This window comes from Dermacentor variabilis, chromosome 11 (genome assembly GCF_050947875.1).
Source record: "Dermacentor variabilis isolate Ectoservices chromosome 11, ASM5094787v1, whole genome shotgun sequence".
NCBI classification, from domain to species: Eukaryota; Metazoa; Arthropoda; class Arachnida; order Ixodida; family Ixodidae; genus Dermacentor; species Dermacentor variabilis.
This window is the reverse complement of record NC_134578.1, coordinates 8,916,588-8,938,192: the sequence shown is the minus strand read 5'-3', so window position 1 is coordinate 8,938,192 and position 21,605 is coordinate 8,916,588. Positions and strand designations below refer to the sequence as shown.

The window sequence follows — 21,605 nt, the reverse complement described above, 5'->3', positions numbered from 1 at the left end:
CTGAACTACTGTACAGGAAATCTCTGGCCTCACAGAGGCGTGGTGCCATACTTTGATACACACGGCAGCATGCAGTGACTATCAGTGAGGCCATGAGAGGCATTTGGTCTTTTTTCCTGCTTCAGCTGTGTCGCGTTTGTGCCACGTATCTAGAACACGTGCAGCTAGAGCCACGTAGAAGAATAAAACTTACTGCACTGTTTCAAAGGGGTAAAAGGCAATCAACAGTCCAAATGACTAGGACCCAAGCCCAAATGTTTACTAGCCACAAATATGCCGACGGTCCCCAATTCAAGCCCAACTGGGGCCACAAAAGTAAAGGGTTTTACAGCATGTTGATTTCAAAGATGTCATGAGCTCCACTAAATACATTTCAGTGTGTTTGCTAAGCACCAAAACTGCCAGAGAAGATGCTGGGACTCTGGTTTCCGTCACCGTGTTCATTGCAGCTACCCTCAAACCTTGTTATAACGAACCAACTACTGGGGCCGTATTCTGAAATGAACCACTTCGGCAATAGTCACGTTCAATAAGTCAGCCGACTGCTTATTCGTGACGACAACATGCACTACTAACACGAGCTCTCGAACGCTTCACAACACACGAGAGAGCACACCATGCCAGTGCAAAGTAACTCAGGTATGCTGTATTAGAGTGTAATGGCCACAGTACGGGTTCTGCACACTGACTACGGCTCGCTATGGCCCTTTTAGGTAAGATAAATTGAAAAAGGAATTGTGAAATGCTTTATTTTATTAATAAATTGTACTGCAACTCAAGCGTTTACAAAACACATTTTTGCTATTCCACAGCCACACACTGTTCCTGCATATGTGAGTATGCCATCGTGCACCACCAGTGCAGCATCGTCTGATTTGTCTCTACTACTCTCCACCACCAACCGGTCAGAACCAACCTCGCGAGCAATGCGTTGTTTTTGGTGCCGCTGCCAGCTGTTCCAAGACACTGTCACCAAAAACTGTTAATTACATTAAGCAACACAATGCGATAGCCAATCAACAGTCAACAAATATAGCTGCACAAAACTACATGCAAACTGCTATCAAAATATACTATAAAGTACCAACGCTCTTGCCTCTACAACAGTACACTACCAACCAACCCCGAAAAGAGATGTCTGTTTAACCAATATATGTTGGGAAACACCGTGATGTCAAATTGACGTAGGCCGGGACTACTAGATGGCGCTATTTATTTTCCGGTTTTGCTAAAAAATCCATTCAGCACGTGACGCGGGCAGAGGCATGGCCAAGGCGATAGTATCACCGAAGTGGATCGTATCAGAATATGGCCCCAGCTCGCATTCTCAGCAATTGCTCAGTTTATTGGCACAAACATGCCGGCTGCTCGCCCCAGATTCAGTGGAGTGCCCATCACTAAAGGCTAGTGTGAAGAAATGCGAGAGCATTCCTTTGCCTACCCTATCACATTTTAGTCTGTCTTTATTCCATTACATGCGTAGCAGGCAATGATGCAGAAATACCTAATGCAATCATTGAGATCTCACTCCATGCATTTTCAAGCACAGATGTTCTTGACCTGCAACGTTTTCTACCAAATAATCACTTCATATATATTAAAACTAAAACTTGTGGACTCAAATTTACATCATATCCCATATTACTTGTGCTTCTTGGCATTAGAGACATCAAAGAAGTGGTTTCCCAAAATCTGGGCAATTTTCTTCTGATTTTCACAATCTGATCCCTGCTCCCCCCCCCCCCCTTCCTTTCCTGCGCATTCTCCCCAAGCAAGTCGTTTGCAAATGCTTTCTGCCTGGGGTATCTCCAACGTCTGGTTGAAAACAAGCTATTGATTGATTGATATTCAGACACCAATGCTTCCATAATGTTTAGGCAGAAATCCAAATAATAGTTATTGCTATGCCTGCCTTTTTCGCGCAAGATAAATATGTCGCAGATTTGCACAGGGAAAGCAATGGCGATGTAAAGTTGGCAGAATGTTCACATCTGCTTGCGTCCATTGCATTCCTAGCAAGATTTCAAAATTTAATAGAGAAGCTCTGCAATACCACTGTTACTTCTGAATTTGAATATGACTTATTCTTTAGAGTTGGAAAAAACTTCACCGATTGCTCACTTTTGGCACTTTACAAAAACTTTCATTCATTACATGTAGCACACCCAGCAACTTTCTTGTTTCCAATTTTAAAAATGATTTGTAATTTTCTGAATGCCATCTGCGACCGAAAAACAGAACCAGACCCATGGATGCTCAGATTGTGTTTCGTAGTACAAATTGATCCTTTTAATCATGGATGCACGATAAAAAGCTTGCGGGCAGTAGATGTGCAAGATCTGCAACCTTATCTCACCTATAGGAGGTATTTCAGGACAACATTCAGTTGGGCTACATGGTGCATACTTGAATAGGAAGGAACAGCGGCAACTAAGACGATCACAAGTGGGGAGAACGACACAGGACAAGCGCCAAGCGCCACAGGACAAGCGCTTGTCCTGTGTCGTTCTCCCCACTTGTGATCATCTTAGTTGGCGCTGTTCCTTCCTATTCAAGTATAGGAGGTATAAACGCTTATAATGCACCTTTTAATCTTAATGCACCTTTATAAACATCAACATTAGGAGGGCCAGTCTGAATGACATGATTGTACTGGACAACAAACACAGTGCTGCTTCCATCTGGCATTCACTGAAAGGCCAGCAAAATATACACCAATGAAAAGAGCAAAAAAGCTGAAATATTGATCAGATGCAAAGATAATCCCGTCTTTAGTGGTCAAGGCGCTTGTGCGCAAGGTAGCAATTGTTAACGCAATGAGGACCAAGTCGAAGCCTTGATACTGTTACTTCCTTCAAGAAACGTCACTTTACAGCAGTGCCATGTTCACGGTACTTGTTCATTTGCCTGTCCTGTTGAGAGCGCACTTTTGCAAGTTCCACAATTACCCCATAAAACAGAAAATGCATAACTACGTCAGACAACACTGTCCCACATGCCTTTTGGTTCTGCACTGCTACAGAAAGTCACCGAGAAATTTGGTGATGCACATACCTTCCGGGAGGATGAAGATGATGAAGCAGTCCCACCGGTGCTGGGTGTTGTAGCGACTGGTGTCGGTGCCCCCGTAGCACTCGATCCGCTGCTCCCAGCTCCGATGCTCATGATCTTGCGCTTTAGCCGGCTTGGGCACTTGTCCAGGATGGCCAGGAACTCGGACGTCAGCTCTGAGGAATTAAAATGTGCGCCGAGAGAATTCAAGACGAGCACGGACAACGCAGGTTACTGCAAACTCCACTCTGCAGACCCCACTGCAAGTCTCACAGTCATCAGCAGTCTATTTGATGTCCACTGCAGGAGCCTTTTCCAGCATTTGCAATGACCCATTTTGTATCAGCAGATACAATGCTATGCCCACAAATTTCCTAATTTCATCAGCACCTTGTGCTCCTGTCCTTTACTGCATTACCTGTTTGCTCTCTAACCCACACCTTTGTTCAGCTGCTCAACGCACTGCCCTTAGCTTCTATGTTAATCTCCAAGTTTCTCACGGCACCATCCATTCTCTCACAGCGCCATCCTCTCTAAGGAGGGAGAGAGCAACCCTTCACATGCAGAAAGCCCCAGCTGTTTTTCTTTCCCTCGCATTTACTATGCGCTCATCACTCACTTTCCTTCCCTCTCTTCCCGTCGCTCAAACGCTGCCTGGGCAATCATTTTGGAGGACAGTTTTGCTTCCCCTAGATTTCACCTGGCACTGGAAATATGGCGCTGTGCCAAGCTTGCTCTTTGCACAATGCCAAGAGCACTGTTGGCCGTATACTTTACCCATACAGAGCCTAGTCTCATGAAAGTGAGGCTATCTCCTAATATGATCACCCAAGAATACTACCCCAGCATGTATGGAATGCACAAAATCATGTGCGAAGATCGAACCAATTAGCATCACATCAGATACACGTGTTGTATGCAGTTCAGAGCTTTCCGTCTAAACGCAAAGACATAACTTCTCATGCGCCTGCTATTAGATTCCCAGTTTCACACGAGCCATCATATGAGACATGACATGCAAGAAGGCACTGTCTCATGCCGACACTGCTGGCTGCCACCTATGTTCACCGATGTGCAACGTAGCATCAAGATTAGGAGACTTGTCTGTGCAGGCAATGCTGTAAGCGACCTCCTTGCAGACATTGCAGCGCTTGAAAGCTTTTGCTGTGTGGCTCGAAGAAAGTCTTAAGAAACTGACCGAAGAATGTATGGCATGCTGGCGGATGCAGATTGCGGTATGCTAAATTTCTGCCATAAAGCATGACTGGCACCTGCACTACAGTATTCTTTTCACATTTATTTTTCTTAGGGTTTTGGGTTTTCAGTCCAGCAGAGTATTAACTTATACTTTTAAATGAAGCTCCCTGCAATTGTCATGCAAAATAATGCATTATAAGCATACCATACATACTCACATAATGAACGCACTTTCGTTTATCACACAAAAAAAAAACAGGGGTGCATCTATTAGTGGCGTAAATTTTATGGCAACTTTTTCAAAGCATTAAAAATTTAAATGCAAGATGGTAATGACTTGAAGAATGTGTTAGACAACTTACCTTTGCAGTATAAATGCATGTCTACTATTGCGTACCGTGAAACCTATTTAACTGCCACTTCACTCCGCATTAGAATCCCCAGACCCGTCGTCTGGGTCACTAGCTGCTTCATCCACATCAAAGTTCCACAACAGCTCGTCTTCACTGCCGCTTCCAGCCGTCTGCTGTATTGCAAGCATCATGTTGAAGCACTGCTTGTTGTTCTGACACGCACACGGTGTGCTCCTCTTTCTTCGTCGGTGCTGCTCATTGGCATGCTGAAGCTTATATCGGTATCTGATCAGCGCTTCTGTTTTGTGAGCAAATAAAACTCTCTGTCCTGGAGCAGGTGTATCACAAATCTGGGGAAAGTGAGGATGTTCTTGTAGCAACAAGGCAGTCATTCACAAAACCATCTGTGGAGGCAATGCCATGCTTTTTCACCATGGCTCGTGCATGCATCTTGATAATTTCATCCAATATGGCACAGCCTTCTTTTCGCAGCTTCCCAACATATTTGAGGACTTTCCACATGAGAAAATTTTCCTATCTTTAGCTCTTGGAAGCTGCAACACGTCTGATTCATGGTGAGCAGCTTGTAGTGCACACGGACTTCAGCAACACTGAACTGCTTTCAGCAGCACGATTCCAGTGCTCCAGTGCATACTGCACGGCTTTCAAGGGGGGGGGGGGGGGGGCATGGGTCTTGAAAACCGAAAATCACACACACAAAAAAAAAAAATACTTTTGGAAACTACTTGTTTCGGCCTCTATAATGCCTTATCTACACTATATCAAAACAATTTACCAAAAACGTACCCCAAGTGTCCGAAAAGAATTATTTTGTCAGTACAAACAGTGAGAAAGGTACCCAAAATCATGCAGAAGTTCCACCTTTCAGTTTCCACATCCTTGCCGACAATGGCCACATAGGTAAAAAAAAAAATGCAAGTACAAAACAATCAGGGGCAAGTCTGACAAAGCTCGCGATGGACGTGGCCCTCCTATTGGCTCAGGGTGTCAGCACGCTGAGAAGCGCCTTCCGATTGGCTATTGCTATGGCAACGAATGACCTGACATTGACAGTGCAGCAGGCCTGCTAGTGGGCATGCTTCAAAAACTGTTGATCCACCATTTCTTTGTTGATCGAATTGCAAACCTAAGCGGCAAATTAAGCCTCTCTAATAAAAGAACAAATTTTTGAAACCAGACGTGTCTATGGAAAGAGAAGCGCAAGCCATCTCTGCTTCTCACGGCAAGAAAGATGCGGCGGTTGTCACAAGCTTCAGGCAAGGCGATGATAAGATTGCCAGGAGATAAGTGACTGCCTTGTGCGATCTCGTACTGCATTAGCAATAACACAATGGTGTAGCTTAAGCTAGCCACTGTCCTTTGTCCTAGCTTGCACCTTTACTCTGGAGACCGCAGATGATGTGCCGATACCTATTCCTGCGCCTGTCTTGCATACACAGGTTCGTGTTGGTGCTTCCAGATCCTGTTACAAGCTTATATGTGCATCTAATATCAAAATCGCCGGAGGCGTTTTTGTGTTTTTATTATTTCCTGGTTTTGAAGCTTGAAATGTACATTTTCCCAGTTTCCTTTCTTTTCTATTTTTTTTTTCTCAAATATACAGTGTTGACTGCTTACAATGTAAGTCGCGGGAATGGTAAAAATCTGCGCTATAAGCAGTACCGTGTTATAACCACAGCATGCTTTTTTTGGCTTTTGCCTATGCCAAACGGACCACCTACCTTTCAAACACAATTACATATTTCATTCACACACAATGCAACACAATTGCAACACAGCACAGAAACCAAGTTCTCTTGACAAGTGCGGCATCAGCGGAACAACGCTGTTATTTTCGTCTGGAGATTTCTTTTAACAGCGTTTCGAACAATTTCGTCCTCTACAAGGCTTAAGCACCGAAGCGCTTTCTCACTCAAAATGTTTTCCGCGCAGTACATCTTCACTTTGCCGAGGTATTCCAAAGCGTCTTTGCACGGGACATCTGGGTCTGGCGTCGGGTCGACATCATCGTCCGACTCATCTTCGGGTGTAAGCTCCGCGCTACCGCACACCGCTACAACGATCGCATCATCCGTGCTCCCTTTCTCGCAGACAGGAAGCTCCGACTCACCGGCATCAACATATTCTTGGAAAGTGTCTGTAGCAGAAACAAACTTGCTTTCAACAAGGCCGAACTACACTTCGTCGGTGTTGACCGCCTCATCGACAACATTTTTGCGTCTGCATTGTGCATGAAGCCTGATTTGTTGAAGCACTTGCTTATTGTAGTGGCTTTTACCAGCCACCACGAAGCGGCAACCATATCAATCGCACCCCTTAAATTCACTTTGAGAGGCTGCTGCTGCTGCATGCTCAGAAAATCTTTTTCGCATATGCGTTTTTTGTAAAATGCCTTTACGATTGTGATGACACCCTGGTCGAGAGGCTGACATTTTGCAGTCGTGTTGGTAGGCAGAAACTTTAACTTGACTGCAGTCAACTGTGGTTTGATGTTGTGGGCTGTGCAATTGTCCAGAATGAGCACGACCTGTCGCTTCTCTGCCACCATGTCTTCATCAAACTTGCAAAGCCAGCTTGTGAACATGTCTTCTGTCATCCACGCCTTTTTGTTGGATTTGTATGTCACCGGCAGGCACTCGCTTTTTAAAGCAACGTGGCCTTGCTGATTTTCCAATGACAAACAGGCGGCGCTTGTCATTTTCATCCATGTTAGCGCAGAACAACACAGTCATGCGCTCTTTTGAGGCCTTGCGACCAGAGCAGGCTTCGCCTCTCAGCGCAAGAGTGCGGTTGGGCAGAAGGTTATAAAATACGCCAGCTTCGTTGGCATTGTATACGTCTCTGTCCATATACGTGGACAGCATGGTTTCCAAATTTAAGCGAAGCCAGACTTCGTTTCGATGGACTCGTTGTTGACATCACCGCTTTCACTGCACACCACTTTGCAGCTCATGTCATGGCGATCCTTGAATCGCTGGATCTATCCATTAACCCTTTGAAGGTTTTTGCCGTATATGTATGGCTGTGGTTTTCTGTCCCTCAAGGTCTTTGCCGTACGGGTACGGCTTCGACCGTCCGTTTGAAAATTTCGCGCCATAATGACGATGCGTGCTTACTAGGAGGTGCTGCCACCTCTTACAACTTACAAGAAGCATTTGAAATTTGTGCTACCTTCTTGCGGAGATAAACAGAAAAGATTTCTAGCTTCAGCGCGTTGCGCAGACTGAGGCAACACTCCTTTTGCGGTTTCGCCACGTGATCACAACGGAGGCGGCGAAACATGATTTTTCTCTTTGTCGGCACTCCTTTGGAGGGACAGAAGTTGATTTCTACCTTTATTGGCGCTGTTCTTGGCTTGTTTATCACTGCCAATCACGAGGTATTCTCGCTCTCTGTGGCAACGCGCTTACGCGAGAGGGTGCCTCAGACCTCTGCCCAAAGCAGCCGCACGCAGAGAAGATGTCATGTGTGTGCCAACACAACTTATCGCTCCATGAGGAGAACAGACACGCATTGTAGGTGTGCAGACTGCAATAAGGCGCTGTGCGTAGACTCGTGTTTCAAGGAGTACCACACTGAAATACTGTTGAACATTTTGCAGTTCTAAGTAATGCCAAACCAAAATACTGTGCCTAATTTTTTTTTTACTATTTATTCCCTACTTTATACATTTTGTATATTCATGATCTGCAATAAAGTAGTCTGACCAACTGGGAAAGTTTTTTTCAAAATAATTTGACCCTCAAAGGGTTAAGTGGGGTGAAGTCATCGTGGCCTAAATAAAAGAGCACCAAGAGACTTGACTTTTTGTTGGAGCATGGGGGCTATTCACTGGTATGCTCTGAGCCCTAACTTCACGGAACCATCTGAAGAGCGCTGCTTCCACGTCTTCGTACTTCAACGTATGTATTCTCTTCCGTGACAGGGAAGATGAATCTTGCTGCAGTTGCTGCCGTAATTTGTCCTTGTTCTTGTATATATATGTATATATGTTCTTGCGGTGGAAACGCCGTATTTGGACGCCTTCTTCAGCCCACTTTCTATATCCATTATAACACATTTCTTCGTGTCGAGCGATAAGGCATGCCTCTTTCTCACACCGCTTAGAGACGCTGCCGACGCCATGGTGACAAAAGCCCGACAACACACGTGCACAGAGGACAACTACAACACGACGAGATCACGACGTGCGCACACCAAATGCAACAAAGAGACTGAAAAAAAAAAAAGAGAAGTACGCTGTCGCCGCCATCCTTTCTACCCCACACTCTGTACAGCACGCACCCTGATTGGACAGTGCTACAGTGACGAAAACACTCGCCCTCCTTCCTCTAAAGTCTCCCGCCCTTCTCCTTTTTGTTTCGCTTTTCACCGCTGGTCTCCATGCGCGCGTCCACACTCCCGCTTCTCCGTGTTTGCACGCACGGCAACCCTGCGGGCTGTGCTCAACGCCTCCGCGAGAAGGCCATGCTCTGTGCAGCGATTTCATGGTCGTGAACTTAAAGGAACCGCGCTATAACCGGTATTCTGCTTCATGCGCCTATGTAATAAACGATCCACCTATACATTGAGTTCTATGGGAGATATATCGGTGGTCAAAAAAGCCACGCTAAAACCGGTCCTGCGCTAAAAGCGGTTAGGTTACTCCCGCTTCTCCGTGTTTGCACGCACGGCAACCCTGCGGGCTGTGCTCAACGCCTCCGCGAGAAGGCCATGCTCTGTGCAGCGATTTCATGGTCGTGCACTTAAAGGAACCGCGCTATTACCGGTATTCTGCTTCATGCGCCTATGTAATAAACGATCCACCTATACATTGAGTTCTATGGGAGATATATCGGTGGTCAAAAAAGCCACGCTAAAACCGGTCCTGCGCTAAAAGCGGTTAGGTTACTCCCGCTTCTCCGTGTTTGCACGCACGGCAACCCTGCGGGCTGTGCTCAACGCCTCCGCGAGAAGGCCATACTCTGTGCAGCGATTTCATGGTCGTGCACTTAAAGGAACCGCGCTATTACCGGTATTCTGCTTCATGCGCCTATGTAATAAACGATCCACCTATACATTGAGTTCTATGGGAGATATATCGGTGGTCAAAAAAGCCACGCTAAAACCGGTCCTGCGCTAAAAGCGGTTAGGTTACAAGTGGTCTGCGCTGTATATATATTTTTCAAAGTCTCACGTTCGTATTGGCACTGTGTCCCTTCTACTCATTCAATTCTCATCATTCTTGTTTTGTCTGAATGCTGGCGAGTCAGAGTACATAAAAACTATGATATAGTGTCTTGGTATATTTTGAGATCCTGTAGAAATCACCAAGAATTCACATTTGTAAAGCTGCAACATTGGAATTTCTTAACTTCATCTAAAGTACAGATGCACACATCAGAATGCTAAGTGTGTCTATGGGACATACTTGCTTACTTTTAGCTGTGTTGTTGCAGTAAATTTTTTTAAGTCACATCCCAAATTTTTAACACAAGAATTGTAACTTTGTTCAATGATTTAGAAAAAAAGACTAATTGCATATTTGTAATCAGCACACAAGATTAGATGTGTCCTGCATGTTTCATGTGTCTAGAGCGGATAACAAAAATTTTTGCTCCGGTGGCCATGTCCCCTTATATTTAGTGCTGTTTCTTTTTCTTATAACGCATATTTTAGCCTCCATCCAATACTCAAGCCTTGATACCTCAACACCAAAAACAGACTGTACTAAATTTTGTTTGCAGAACAGAACCTAATGTGTACTCTATGAAGTATAGCAAGCAGAATTTTGTTTTCATTTCAGAAATTAAATATTTTGCAACATTTTCTGCCACATGGTTGCAATATTTTGTGGTCAATCGACTGTAACATATCTATTGATGATCAGATCAAAAAAGTGCTTGCTATACTTCATCCCTTAATCTTTATGCGATCTAACCATGCCTTCAAATAATTTTTATCATACCATTTATACTTAATTGTGGCCTTAAACACTCAAAGTGAAGTGTTAATTATCTTAGGAACTAATTGACTTACAGCAAAACTATTTACACATTTGAGGTCAGCACAAACATCTTAGTAGGACTGTAACATTTAATTAATATTGAACACTATTTCAACAGCAGTGTCCCCCCCTCCACCTCCTTTCAACTTAAACCAGCCTTATAGTTATATGGCCCATCACACAGAGCGGAACCGAAGATAGGCATAAAAGCAAGCAACACAAATTCGAGCCGACCACTATGATGACCCTGTTGACAGAGCAAGAGCGCCAGTTGTCCCTTCTTCACTTGGACTCTCCCATGTACAGCACCTGGCCTCGTATTGCACTATCTCTAATTAAGAGTAAACTTGCTGTTGCAGAGAGCAGTTGTGTTTCTCTTGCTCTTTCGAGTCTGCAAGGTGCATTTATGCAGACAATGGTGGCAAGCATGCAGAAAGAACAGGCTGAGAATTATCTGAAGCAATATCACAAGCACACTGCTCCTCTCCTCATTCCTGCTCATGGGCATGTTGAAGCTTATCGACTAAGCTTAGCTTAGTCCCACTTCAGGTGAGAACACAGCGTGATACCTAGATATTTATGTTGTCTGACTTTTGTTAAAGGTAAGCTGTTTATAGAATAGGACAAGCATGATGGGTGTTTTTTTCTTGTTACGCCCATACAAACAGATTTTTTCGTGACAGCTGTCGCACACTGTGGCAAGCGCGTCAGTTTTTCGAAGCAGGTATAAATTTGTTTACCTTTTACTCGCGTATGAGGTCGTACCTTAAATATACAGGCCCTCACTCAAGGGGGAAAAAGGCAAAGTGCAGCCCTAACACGAGAATACACACTGCGTGTAGGAAACTCTGTGGGCTTTCAGGTAATGCCAGGTTATAGTAAACACCTTAACCAACCAGCCAGGCTGCTGCAGGCGGGAGCCACCAGCACCGACAGGCTGGGGCAAGAAGACTGACCTTCAAGCAGCTCCGCGGTGCAGCTCTGCTCGACGTACCAGAACCAGTCCTTGTTCTCGCTGGACTTGGGTATCTGCAAAGGGCCACACAAGCTCCGCAAAAATGTCCAGAACCGAGACTGGAGGTCCCTGGGCAATCACTGGGAAGCGTGCAGCAAAGCCACTCACTTCCCAGTTGGACCACTTGCAGGCCAGGTGGATGCACAGGCAGGCCACCACTCGAGGCTTGTACTGCAGGCACATCATCGTCAGGTGCAGGCTGAGCAGGAAAGACACACAGCACGTCAGCTCCCCCCACAGAGGTGGGACAAGAAATATATGTCGCATGCACGCACCCTAAGCTCTTGGCCATTGTCCAGACTGACACTTTGAAGAGAATTCATACTGAATGCTGCTTAACTAAGAGCTCCAGGTGTACACTACTCCCGACTAAATTGCTTATTCATTTGTGCTCAGGTTCACTTATATAACACTCAGTACAGTCTGTACAATCCAGCTCAGTATGACCCACCGTTAAAGATAGCGCTCAAATTAGTGTTACAGGATTGATTACAGCTTATACAGGAATGCCTCAACACCTTATGTTGGCACAACGCAGCACCAACATTCTGAGCAGTTTAGCATACAGGACTCAAATGCAAAACATGTCTTTGTTCACTACTGTACGTCTACCTAAACATGTCACATGAAGTACTGTATTTTTCCTAAGAAGTTTATGAAACACTCAAAAGGCCCCGTACTGCATCACTGCAAGGGGGCCTCTTGATAGTTAACACAAAGTCTGAATGCATAAGCATGCCACAACACACTGCATAGTCAAACAGTTAAGAGTTATGATAAGGGGAACACAGAAAAGAACACCAGTAAAGAGGAACATCATACAAACAAACCAAGTAATCGTGGGTACACAGGTCAAATGAGCACAATTATAACCACACTGACTTCAATGTATTTCAAACATTAGAACATAAGAAAGAGGTCTTGCTTAAACGGTGATGACAATGAAGGTAGACTTGCCAGAGTAAGTTTGTACTGATAATAAAATAAAGTTACTGTTGAAAGCAAACCTGGTTTGGTTGGAATTGGCAAAAAACATTTTACTCCAGTGTGTGCAGTTTAATACTGTTTGGAACGATTTACCTGCCAGTTTCAAAAAACATTTTTAAAAATTCGACACCCACGGTGAAAAAAAAAAAATCTTGCAGCAACAAAACAAATTGTCTTTCACTCTCACAGTGAAACCGAGGGCATTTTTCTCGTCTGACCCCCATACCATTCTGTTCCCACAAAAACTACACTTTCTGTCAACGTTTCAGACGACACACAATTTATTTTGGATCAAACATGCAAGTGATGTACCCAAACAATGCACTAAAGGGCCTCTCACCAGGTCTGGTCATTTTGAGCTGACAAGTGCAGTGCATACAAAGTCTGTCAACGATGGTTTCTGCTAAGTATTACACTCCTATGCGCTGCAAGAAGGAGCTTAAATTTTGTACCAAATGCCATTTACTCTTCTCCTCGTGGGTGTCGTCATCCCAGCCAGAGTGTCGACGTCATTTGGACAAGTGCGCCTACATCATGGCACTGCTGTGACGTCCCACACAGTGAAATTAAACATTATGGGGTTTTACCACCATCTGATTATGAGGCACGCCGTAGTGGGGACTCCAGAAATTTGGACCACCCGAGGTTTCTTAACGTGCTCCTAAATCCAAGTACACAGGTGCTTTCGCATTTCGTCCCCATCAGAATGCAGCTGCCGCTGCTGGAATACAATCCCGCGACGTGTCACTCACAGTGACATGTGACTACAAGAATTATTCAAGGCAACATAAGTTATTTGTTTAATCCGTTGCTTTAATAGACGAATTAAATTATAAATGGAAAATGAGACATCCATCCAATCTTAGCAATTGCTACAAAGAAAACCCACACAGGTTCCTCGAAAGAAAAGCCTTGCAGCCAAAGAAAAACTCATCCTGGTCCAGGACTCGAACCCGGGACCACCGCCTTTCCGGGGTAGCTGCTTCTACCATTTGAGCTAGCCAGGTAGCTAGCAGATGGCAGGGTAAAGTCAAATTTATCGACAACTTGAAGCAAAGGCAAGAGTTTGACGAAATAGTTCTGTGGAAACCTGCAAGATGGAGCAAAGTAATTAATAAACGAAAAATTAGATATCCACCCAATCGTAGCAATTGCTGCAAAGGAAACCCATACAGGTTCCTCGAAAGAAAAGCCTCGCAGTTGAAGAAAAATTTGTCCTGGCTTTTTGAGGCTTTCCTTTCGAGGAACCCGTATGGGTTTCCTTTGTAGCAATTGCTACAGTTGGGTGGATGTCTCATTTTCCGTTTATTAATCACTTCCCTCCACCTTGCGGATTTCCGCAGAACTATTACGTCAGATGAATTAAAGTATATGGAAATAATAAAACACAAACTGAATGTCTGCAAGTTTTTGCTTTACTTTGTACCACAGAAAGAGAGGTATACTTCCATTTTGTCTGCTTGTTCCCACCTCGTACAGTCACGCGTAGAGAACAATGTTGCAGCGTCGCAATCATGCTCTTTCATGCTCTCATGCCTGCCTCAGTGCTTGTGGCACTGATTTATACCACTAATCAGATGTTCTCGCGCAGAGCACAGAAAATTATCCAGCTGCGCAAAACAAGACAAACGCAACAGCTTGCATGCAAGACCATCACCGGATGTGTGCCACTCAGCAAAAACGTGCAAGGAAAAAAGCGCAGTTGGGGCTCGCAATGTATACGTCATGTGATCCTCTGGTTCCAGCACGGGAGAACACAGGGAAGGAATTTTGCTTGCAGGGACTAGATGGGGCATGTTCAGAGAGAGAGAGAAACAACCTTATTTGCCACTGGAGGGTTGGAAGTTAGGGCAGGTAGGTCTAGTGTGGCTCCCAGGTGGGAGCAACGCCTTGGGCCCACGAGACGAGTGCCAGTTGTTTTTTCTTGTATGCGCTTGTCCAACCCTCCTCGGAGGGAGCTGGCAGTAATGATTGTGGGGGAGGGTCACCCTCGCATCCCCAGAGAATGTGTGCCCAAGTGGCAAACACTCCGTGGTCGCACTTAGTACAGACGGGGTCGTAATCCCTGCCAGTGATTAAGTAAAGCCTAGAATGACTGAGAACGGAATCGGTCTGCCGTCTGCGAAGCATGGTGGCCTGTGCCCTGTTGAGGTCGGGGTGGGGAGGCGGCTACATGTTGAAAGAGTGTTTATATTGGCAGTGACACTCACCTACTAGAATCATGGGTTCGCGGCACATCAAATATTTCTATCTCTGCTATTAATTAACTAATGTGAAAAACATTCTTGCGGTAGAGTCCTTAGAGGACAGATAACTTCCAGTGAATAACCAAAATTTGCTACGTGGCCTGGTGAGGGGTCTTTTAAGCTGCACACACTGTCTGTGTAAAATTAGAGTACAAACTAAACAGCAGTTTAATCAGTAAAACCACGTACACTTGGAGCTCTTACTCAAGCAACATCCAGGTAGAAGTAGCAAATTCTTTTAAATGTTCCAGCCTATTTCATTAAGAGGAAACACAAATTTGTGGACGGAACAAAAGGCTGCAACATAGTGAAATGTAAAACAAAATTAGGAAAAAATCATGAAGAAACATAAGCGGGACACAGAGGCATTTGAAAGAGACACAAATAGCAAAAATGACAAAGCTAATTTTTACAACGCAGTTTTGGGGAGAAAAGCAAAGGTTGTCTTGGTGTGCGTGGGCGTGTGTGCGCGTGCATGTGTGCCATTGTTAATAAATCACACCATTAACAGGAAGATTTTTCAGATTCAAGTACACACAAATCCAAAAAGAAAGTGCTCAAACGAGGCAGCTGCTGAAGCAGTTTCAATAAATTTGCTGCATTTAAAAGGAAGAGTAACATTCTAAGAGACGGTAAGAAGCAGACCTTTCCTTTAGGCCCTCGGTTAAGTTTTGCATAAATTTGTTATTTTGAAAAAAAATTTAAGCATGATAACTGTTACACAGCAATAACATATGTCACAACTACCTAAAATATGAAGGGGGTACCCAAAATTAACCAGAATCCTTTTTCAAAAGAGTGTGTGGTGCAGCGCGAAGCAGGACAAGAAAACGAGGACAAACGCTTTTTCTGTGTCCCTTGTCCCGCTTCACGCTACACCACACAGACTCGTGGAAAAACCAACTAGCCCAAACTATCACTCTTCTTCTTCCTTAAAAGCTGTGTTTGTTTATTTTTTACAAAACAATGTTATCACCTTTAAAGTAATCTCCATTACACTTAATACATTTGTCCAATCTGCGATTCCATTCTTCGAAACATTTCTCCAATTCGGTCTGTTTTGACAGCCCTGATAGCTCCTTCCTCATTTTTTTCCTGCACCTCTTCTACGTCATGAAATCGCAGTCTTTCCATGTTCTTCTTCATTCAAGAAAACAAAGTTGCATGGAGCGAAGTCAGGTGAGTAAGGGGTGTGGGCCCCCCAAGGGAGTCATGCTATTTTTTGCCAAAAACTGCCGCACTGAGATGGCTGCGTGAGCTTGTGCGTTGTGGTGGGGGAAAACCCAGTCCCCGACTTCCACAAATCAGGACTTTAGTGTCACATACTGTTACACAATCTCTTCAGTACTTCTAAATAAAAGGATTGATTAACAACACCGACCTTGTAAGCAGTGTTTAACACCTCAACAGTCTGGGCGGCATCTTTCTCGAGCAAGAAACAAAATTTCATAGCCGCAGCACGCTGTTCACTTAAATCGGCCATCACAAAAAATGAGGAGTGCACGAAACTCGTTTCAGAAAGAGAATCCCTGCACCCGGGGAAGCCCTGCTGGGGAGAAGCCACCGCATGCGATGAACTCAACGAGTGGCGCAACGCTTGCCTAACAGGACATTACAGTAGCTCCACCCAGCGCAGCACTATTCCAGTTTCTTTTCGGTACCCCCTCGTGCACAGCCTTTATAACCATCCAACACACACAAAATTGATATATTTCTAGAGTGCAAGGTCTTGTGCGTAAACGGCAGGTGTCAGAGCCAGGCACTCTCTTATCAGTCACCTGGCCAAACTAGTCCGTTATCAAGTTGCACTACAGCAGTGCTATACCAAGCAATCTGATAACGTCAAACTCCTAAAAACACTCATGGGTATGACAAAGGGAGTGGGGTGAGGGCAAAAGGGAAGCGAGCTGCATGCATATCATTTTATTTTTATCTTTTGCCATGGGCACATCCCTCTTATGGTATATACTATATGCACCTTTATGTTTTATGTTTACACGCAACACATAAGGAGCAGCAAGCTAGGCAGAACGGCGACTCAGAAGCGATACAGTTTTCGTTCTTTTGATGTGAATTGTGTACTGAAGCGTTTAAAAATGTGTACTACTTTAATTTCATGCGTGCTCTTCTGAACGCCTGCCATTGGCATTTTGCTGCCACTGTAAGGTGTCACGGCTTAGTCAGGCAAATGTTTCCCTTTAGCCGTGTCACATAAGACAATCTGTATATTGTTTTAAATAAATCAATCAATAAGAAAGAACGAACAAAAGAAAGAAACTCTGCTTTTAAGTGACATTTTGAGTCGCCTAATTTTTTTTTTCCGGTGGCATTTTTAGTGACATTTTGAGTCTGCTTTTGCCAATTTGGCTTGCTTGTGGAAATTGAATATTATATTACGTATTATTATATTATATTACGTATTTTGTTACTCTTACCACCTGTGCTCTGCTGTATCAAGTTTTTGCCACATGTTCACTTTTCTTCAATTTGTCCCCCCCTGCAATAATGCCCTTGTGGCGCTGCAGGTACTTGTATAAATAAATGTATAAATAAATTGAATAAATTTGCAAGAAGCATGTAGCCCTCTGTTTGGGGTCTTGCATTGCCACAACATGCCAGCACCTGCACCACCACTTCTTTCTTGTATGCATTTGTTTTCTTCAATCATGCTTGCTCCATCTTTCAATGCCTTAAAAAACATTTTCGTAAAGCTTGACATATTTGTAAAGTCATAGCACAAGCCCAAATTCGGGAGAGTTAGCAGCTATGGTGGTGGCGCTGTTCTTTTGTAATTTTTTTGCAATGCTGTCGGTAATCAGTTAACGATCAGTACCGAGTCTTCCTAAACTTCACTTTACCCCTTTGTTAATCACTTCAGCAATACATTAGGAAGCCTGTTTCAGCCTACAGCATTTTAAACGATAGAAACAATAGAATTAAACTCTGGAAGTAAAAAAATGTGCCAAGAAGTATAGAAATATGCAGCATTTTCTGATTTTTACATTCACAAAACAAGTCTGAGAGCTTGTGTATTAGCAAATGGAGTAAAGTATTTCAAGTGCGCTATTGGCACTTGCACACACAAAGTTTTCATATATATATATCTACCTCCTCATTGCAAGCAGCAATTTTATGTATGTTCTGGATGCATGTACCAGTGGAAACACAGTGGCATCAGAATTGATGGCAAGGTGGGGGGGGGATATGTTGTAGTGCTTAGACAGTGACTGCCTCTGAAGAAAGCATGTCCGAACAATGCCACAATGGGTAGGCAAGTTCAGCTCAACTACACCTAGTTTGACAGGGATCACAAGATAGCGATAATGAGTGTATCTGATGCACACGCCTGTCATTAGCAACTTACTGTAAACACAATAGGCTGCAGCTTCAAGATTATCCCATCCGAGAACCGCAATAGTAAGCGAGCTCAACAGCAGCAGTTACTCCCACCTCAATCCTGGTTATGTACACTTGTGGACAACTCTCTGCATTACCAAGGAAAAGCTATGGAGGCAAAGTGCATGTGTTACTGATACGGCTAAAACAAATGTTATTTTTAGCATCCCTTTATTACAACATTTATAAGAAAATAGGGCAAGAAAATACACCACTCAATGTTAGTCCAAATTAATTCTTTTCTGTGTCTTAGTTAATGCCAAACCGTCACAAGTAGCAAGCTGTGCCAACTCAGCATCTACTCTGAAAAACAGAAAGCACTGCCAAACTCTGCCGCACTACTTGATGCAGTAACACATGCATAGAAGCTCTGCTTATGCAGCAACTTTCCCTTCACCAGCCGAGTAAGCTGTCCACAAGTGAATGCCACATATTAACCCACAATCAAAAATGATTTCCCCCAAAATGAGAGGAAACTCTAGCGCTGCAACCATTCAGCTACCACAAGAATGATGGGCGCCACACATGAAGTTACGTAACCTTGTGGCGTCAGACATTCTTTTAGTGTCATTTACTACACTTTATCTTTCTAAATTTGCAAGAAATCAAGGCAATAACCATCTGAGCGTATGCACAATCATTGCAAACTGTTGCATTCAAAAAGGTTGTACTTTACTAAGAAATGACCCAATTGAAAAGTCACCAAGCCACCAGGAGGACGCAGCTTAAGCAAATCCGCGTACACTGCCAACCATTCCCGTACTGGCTACGTTGCCAAGCTTGCTGCTCCCATAGACACGAGCGCCAGAATTTGCTACAGAAATCTCTACATTGAAAAATGACCATTTCTCACCGGCTTAGAAATGGTAAGCTCAGCTATGAGACCATTTTGCGACGTGAACTTTTATACAGCGCATGGCAAGACACCACTTGTTTGGGCCTCAGGCATCCATCAGCTAAAGGTCATGCACCTTCTGCGCCATGTGTCAATGCAAAACGATACATGCAGACACAGACCAATGGTATACCTGTTTGTAGCCATGAAATAGGAGGTCTGGGCCAAGTCTTTGCTAGCTGCAGACCGCCACAGCAGGGGAAAAAAAATTAAAAAGCAATGAGACAGTGTACACCCGACGCACACCGCCTTAGCTACAGACGGAGCTACCAAGCTCATAAATCAAAACTGGGCAGTACAACAGATCCATAGTTTATAACCAGTCAGGCAACACAATATTATCCAGGGTCTCTGGCAGCTTTTGTGGAAAAAATTCAAGGGCTTTCAAGGCAATGACAAAGCACTTTTAAGGATTAAAGATAAGCTTGAAAATATATCATCATCTTTAACAATAAGCAATTATTCTTTTTTAAATTTATGTTCATGCTTATCAAGCCTTTATAGCATAAACTATAATCAGCCACAAAAGACAAGATGGCTCGCTACCACAAAGAAGCTGATCAGATTGCATTGGCTCGAGTCATGGCTTGCACAAACCTCACTGTCAGATCATCAAAACCCACTAATTTTAGCCCAAAGTTCAAAGATTTTTAAGCACTGTGTAAAGAAGTTTCAAGGCCTTGAATATGGCAGTTTCAGATTCAAAGGCTTTCAGGGGTTTCAAGTACCACTAAGAACCTTGAACATGTTGCACATTCATGGTCGTCCACAATAAGTGGCTAGCCACAAGATTCCAGCAATTCACTTTGTGCACGTACAACAATGTTTTCCTTTAACTTCAGTGAGCATTCGGTAATTTTGAGTGAATCCGTAGCCCATATGTCATGACCAGGAGAAAGCAAGCTAGGCTTTACACTTTCTATATCAAAATAATTCGGGCTGGATGCCTCAAGCCTCATAAGACTAAACAATTTGTTCACTTAGTAGTGCACAATACTTTAGAGCTGCGCGCCGACAGCAGAGTTCAAAGGCATAAGTTTTCTTTCCCTCACATTTTAACAAAATTCTAACCCATATAACATGTTGTATAGGTCAGAATCTGGCCCATGCACAATGAAGGTATTTCTGTATGACATGATTGATCACAGTGCACTTTATCTAGACAGTCATTTCCTTCCGAACAGAATACCGTTTTAATATTCCTTTAAGTTACTGCTAACTATAACAGAGATGGTTTGAAGGCACAAATTACATAAGCAAGAATGGAGTGTTGTCTACTAGTAACTGAAAAGGCCAGGAGAGACAAGTTCAATCAAACATGATGTGATAAGACAGTGCCAAGAGAAACTTTGTGGAAATCCTCGGGTCCCATGTCCGTTGCACGCGTGGCAAACGTTGCATCGGGCGCAGGCACGCCAAGCAGGTCGGGAAGAGAGGAAACCTTCCTTTCACGGGTGGCACATGGGAATCGCAACCGCTATCAGCGCTACCGGGTGTGTCACGTGAAACCCCTTCAACATCGCCCGGGTCTCTTTGGTCACCAACAAGCGGTGAGTGTAGAAGTCCGCTGCCACTCCCGTTTTCTCGCACATAGTTAGCCAAACGTGTTTTTGCAGCGGCAATCAACGCGGCCACTCATATACCCAGATGGTAAGTCGGAAGCCCTTCTTTACCCTAACGTTTATTCCCTTCAAGGGAACCCTCAGTAATGTCAACTACATAGCTACCTGGCCTGCTCGAAGTGTTAGTTGCAATCGTAATAAATTCTTTCCGAGTGTGCACGTGGTTGTCGTCTATTGTTTCCTCCAGCTTGTACCAGACCGTAGTTGATGGGCAAGCAGGCGCCAAACGCAGGGCTCGGTGTGCCGAGGTATAGCGCCGTTGGCAAGCTACTGACAACTTGCACACCAAGAAGTTGAAAATGAAGTGGATGGTTGACAGAGCATACCAGAGGAAACTCTTCAAAAACAGTGATTTCCTACTTAATGCAGGTCATACCTGCCTTTGAGAAATGTAAATGTACAAGAACGCACCCCCAGGTGCACCCTAACATGCAAAGGACTTGCATAGGTGGAGCACATCAACGCATCTGCGTTAGCAATACACAACAGGCAATGTGTTCAGGAGAAAACATATACAAAGTGCTGGCAAAGCTTTGGCTAAGAGCACAATGATAACAGCAACGACTATCAAGTAACGCAACCCCCAGCCCTTGCCAGTTCAAACAGCGGACATGTGAGATACCCTTCAAAATAAGCTATTAGGAGTCATGAGTCAGACCACAAGTCTGCCATGAAAGCAATGGAGGCAATGTAAGTCAAAGAAATGAGTAAGATGCAGAGAAATCTGCAACAGGTAGCAGAATTGAACCAGCGAATCATGCTTTGAGGTGCTCAAGGCTTAGAAAAATTATCGTCAAGCCATATACTAGGCCACACAAACAGTAACAGTGGAAGTA

General features: G+C 44.1%; 1 protein-coding gene across 3 annotated transcripts in view; it reads right to left on the bottom strand.

Moving 5' to 3' along the window:
- Positions 1 to 21,605, bottom strand: part of LOC142563628 (uncharacterized) — a 36,360-nt gene that overhangs the window by 6,812 nt on the left and 7,943 nt on the right. Inside the window, exons 6-9 of one of the 3 annotated variants that reach the window (XM_075674199.1) lie at positions 19,281 to 19,326; positions 11,732 to 11,822; positions 11,565 to 11,637; positions 3,055 to 3,227 (exon numbers count right to left, since the gene is read on the bottom strand). In XM_075674199.1, coding sequence (XP_075530314.1) covers positions 3,055 to 3,227; positions 11,565 to 11,637; positions 11,732 to 11,822; positions 19,281 to 19,326 — 383 coding nt within the window. Of the gene's footprint in view, positions 1 to 3,054; positions 3,228 to 11,564; positions 11,638 to 11,731; positions 11,823 to 19,105; positions 19,244 to 19,280; positions 19,327 to 21,605 lie in introns of those variants that run through there. The other 2 variants (XM_075674200.1, XM_075674202.1) reach the window with 2 other exon arrangements.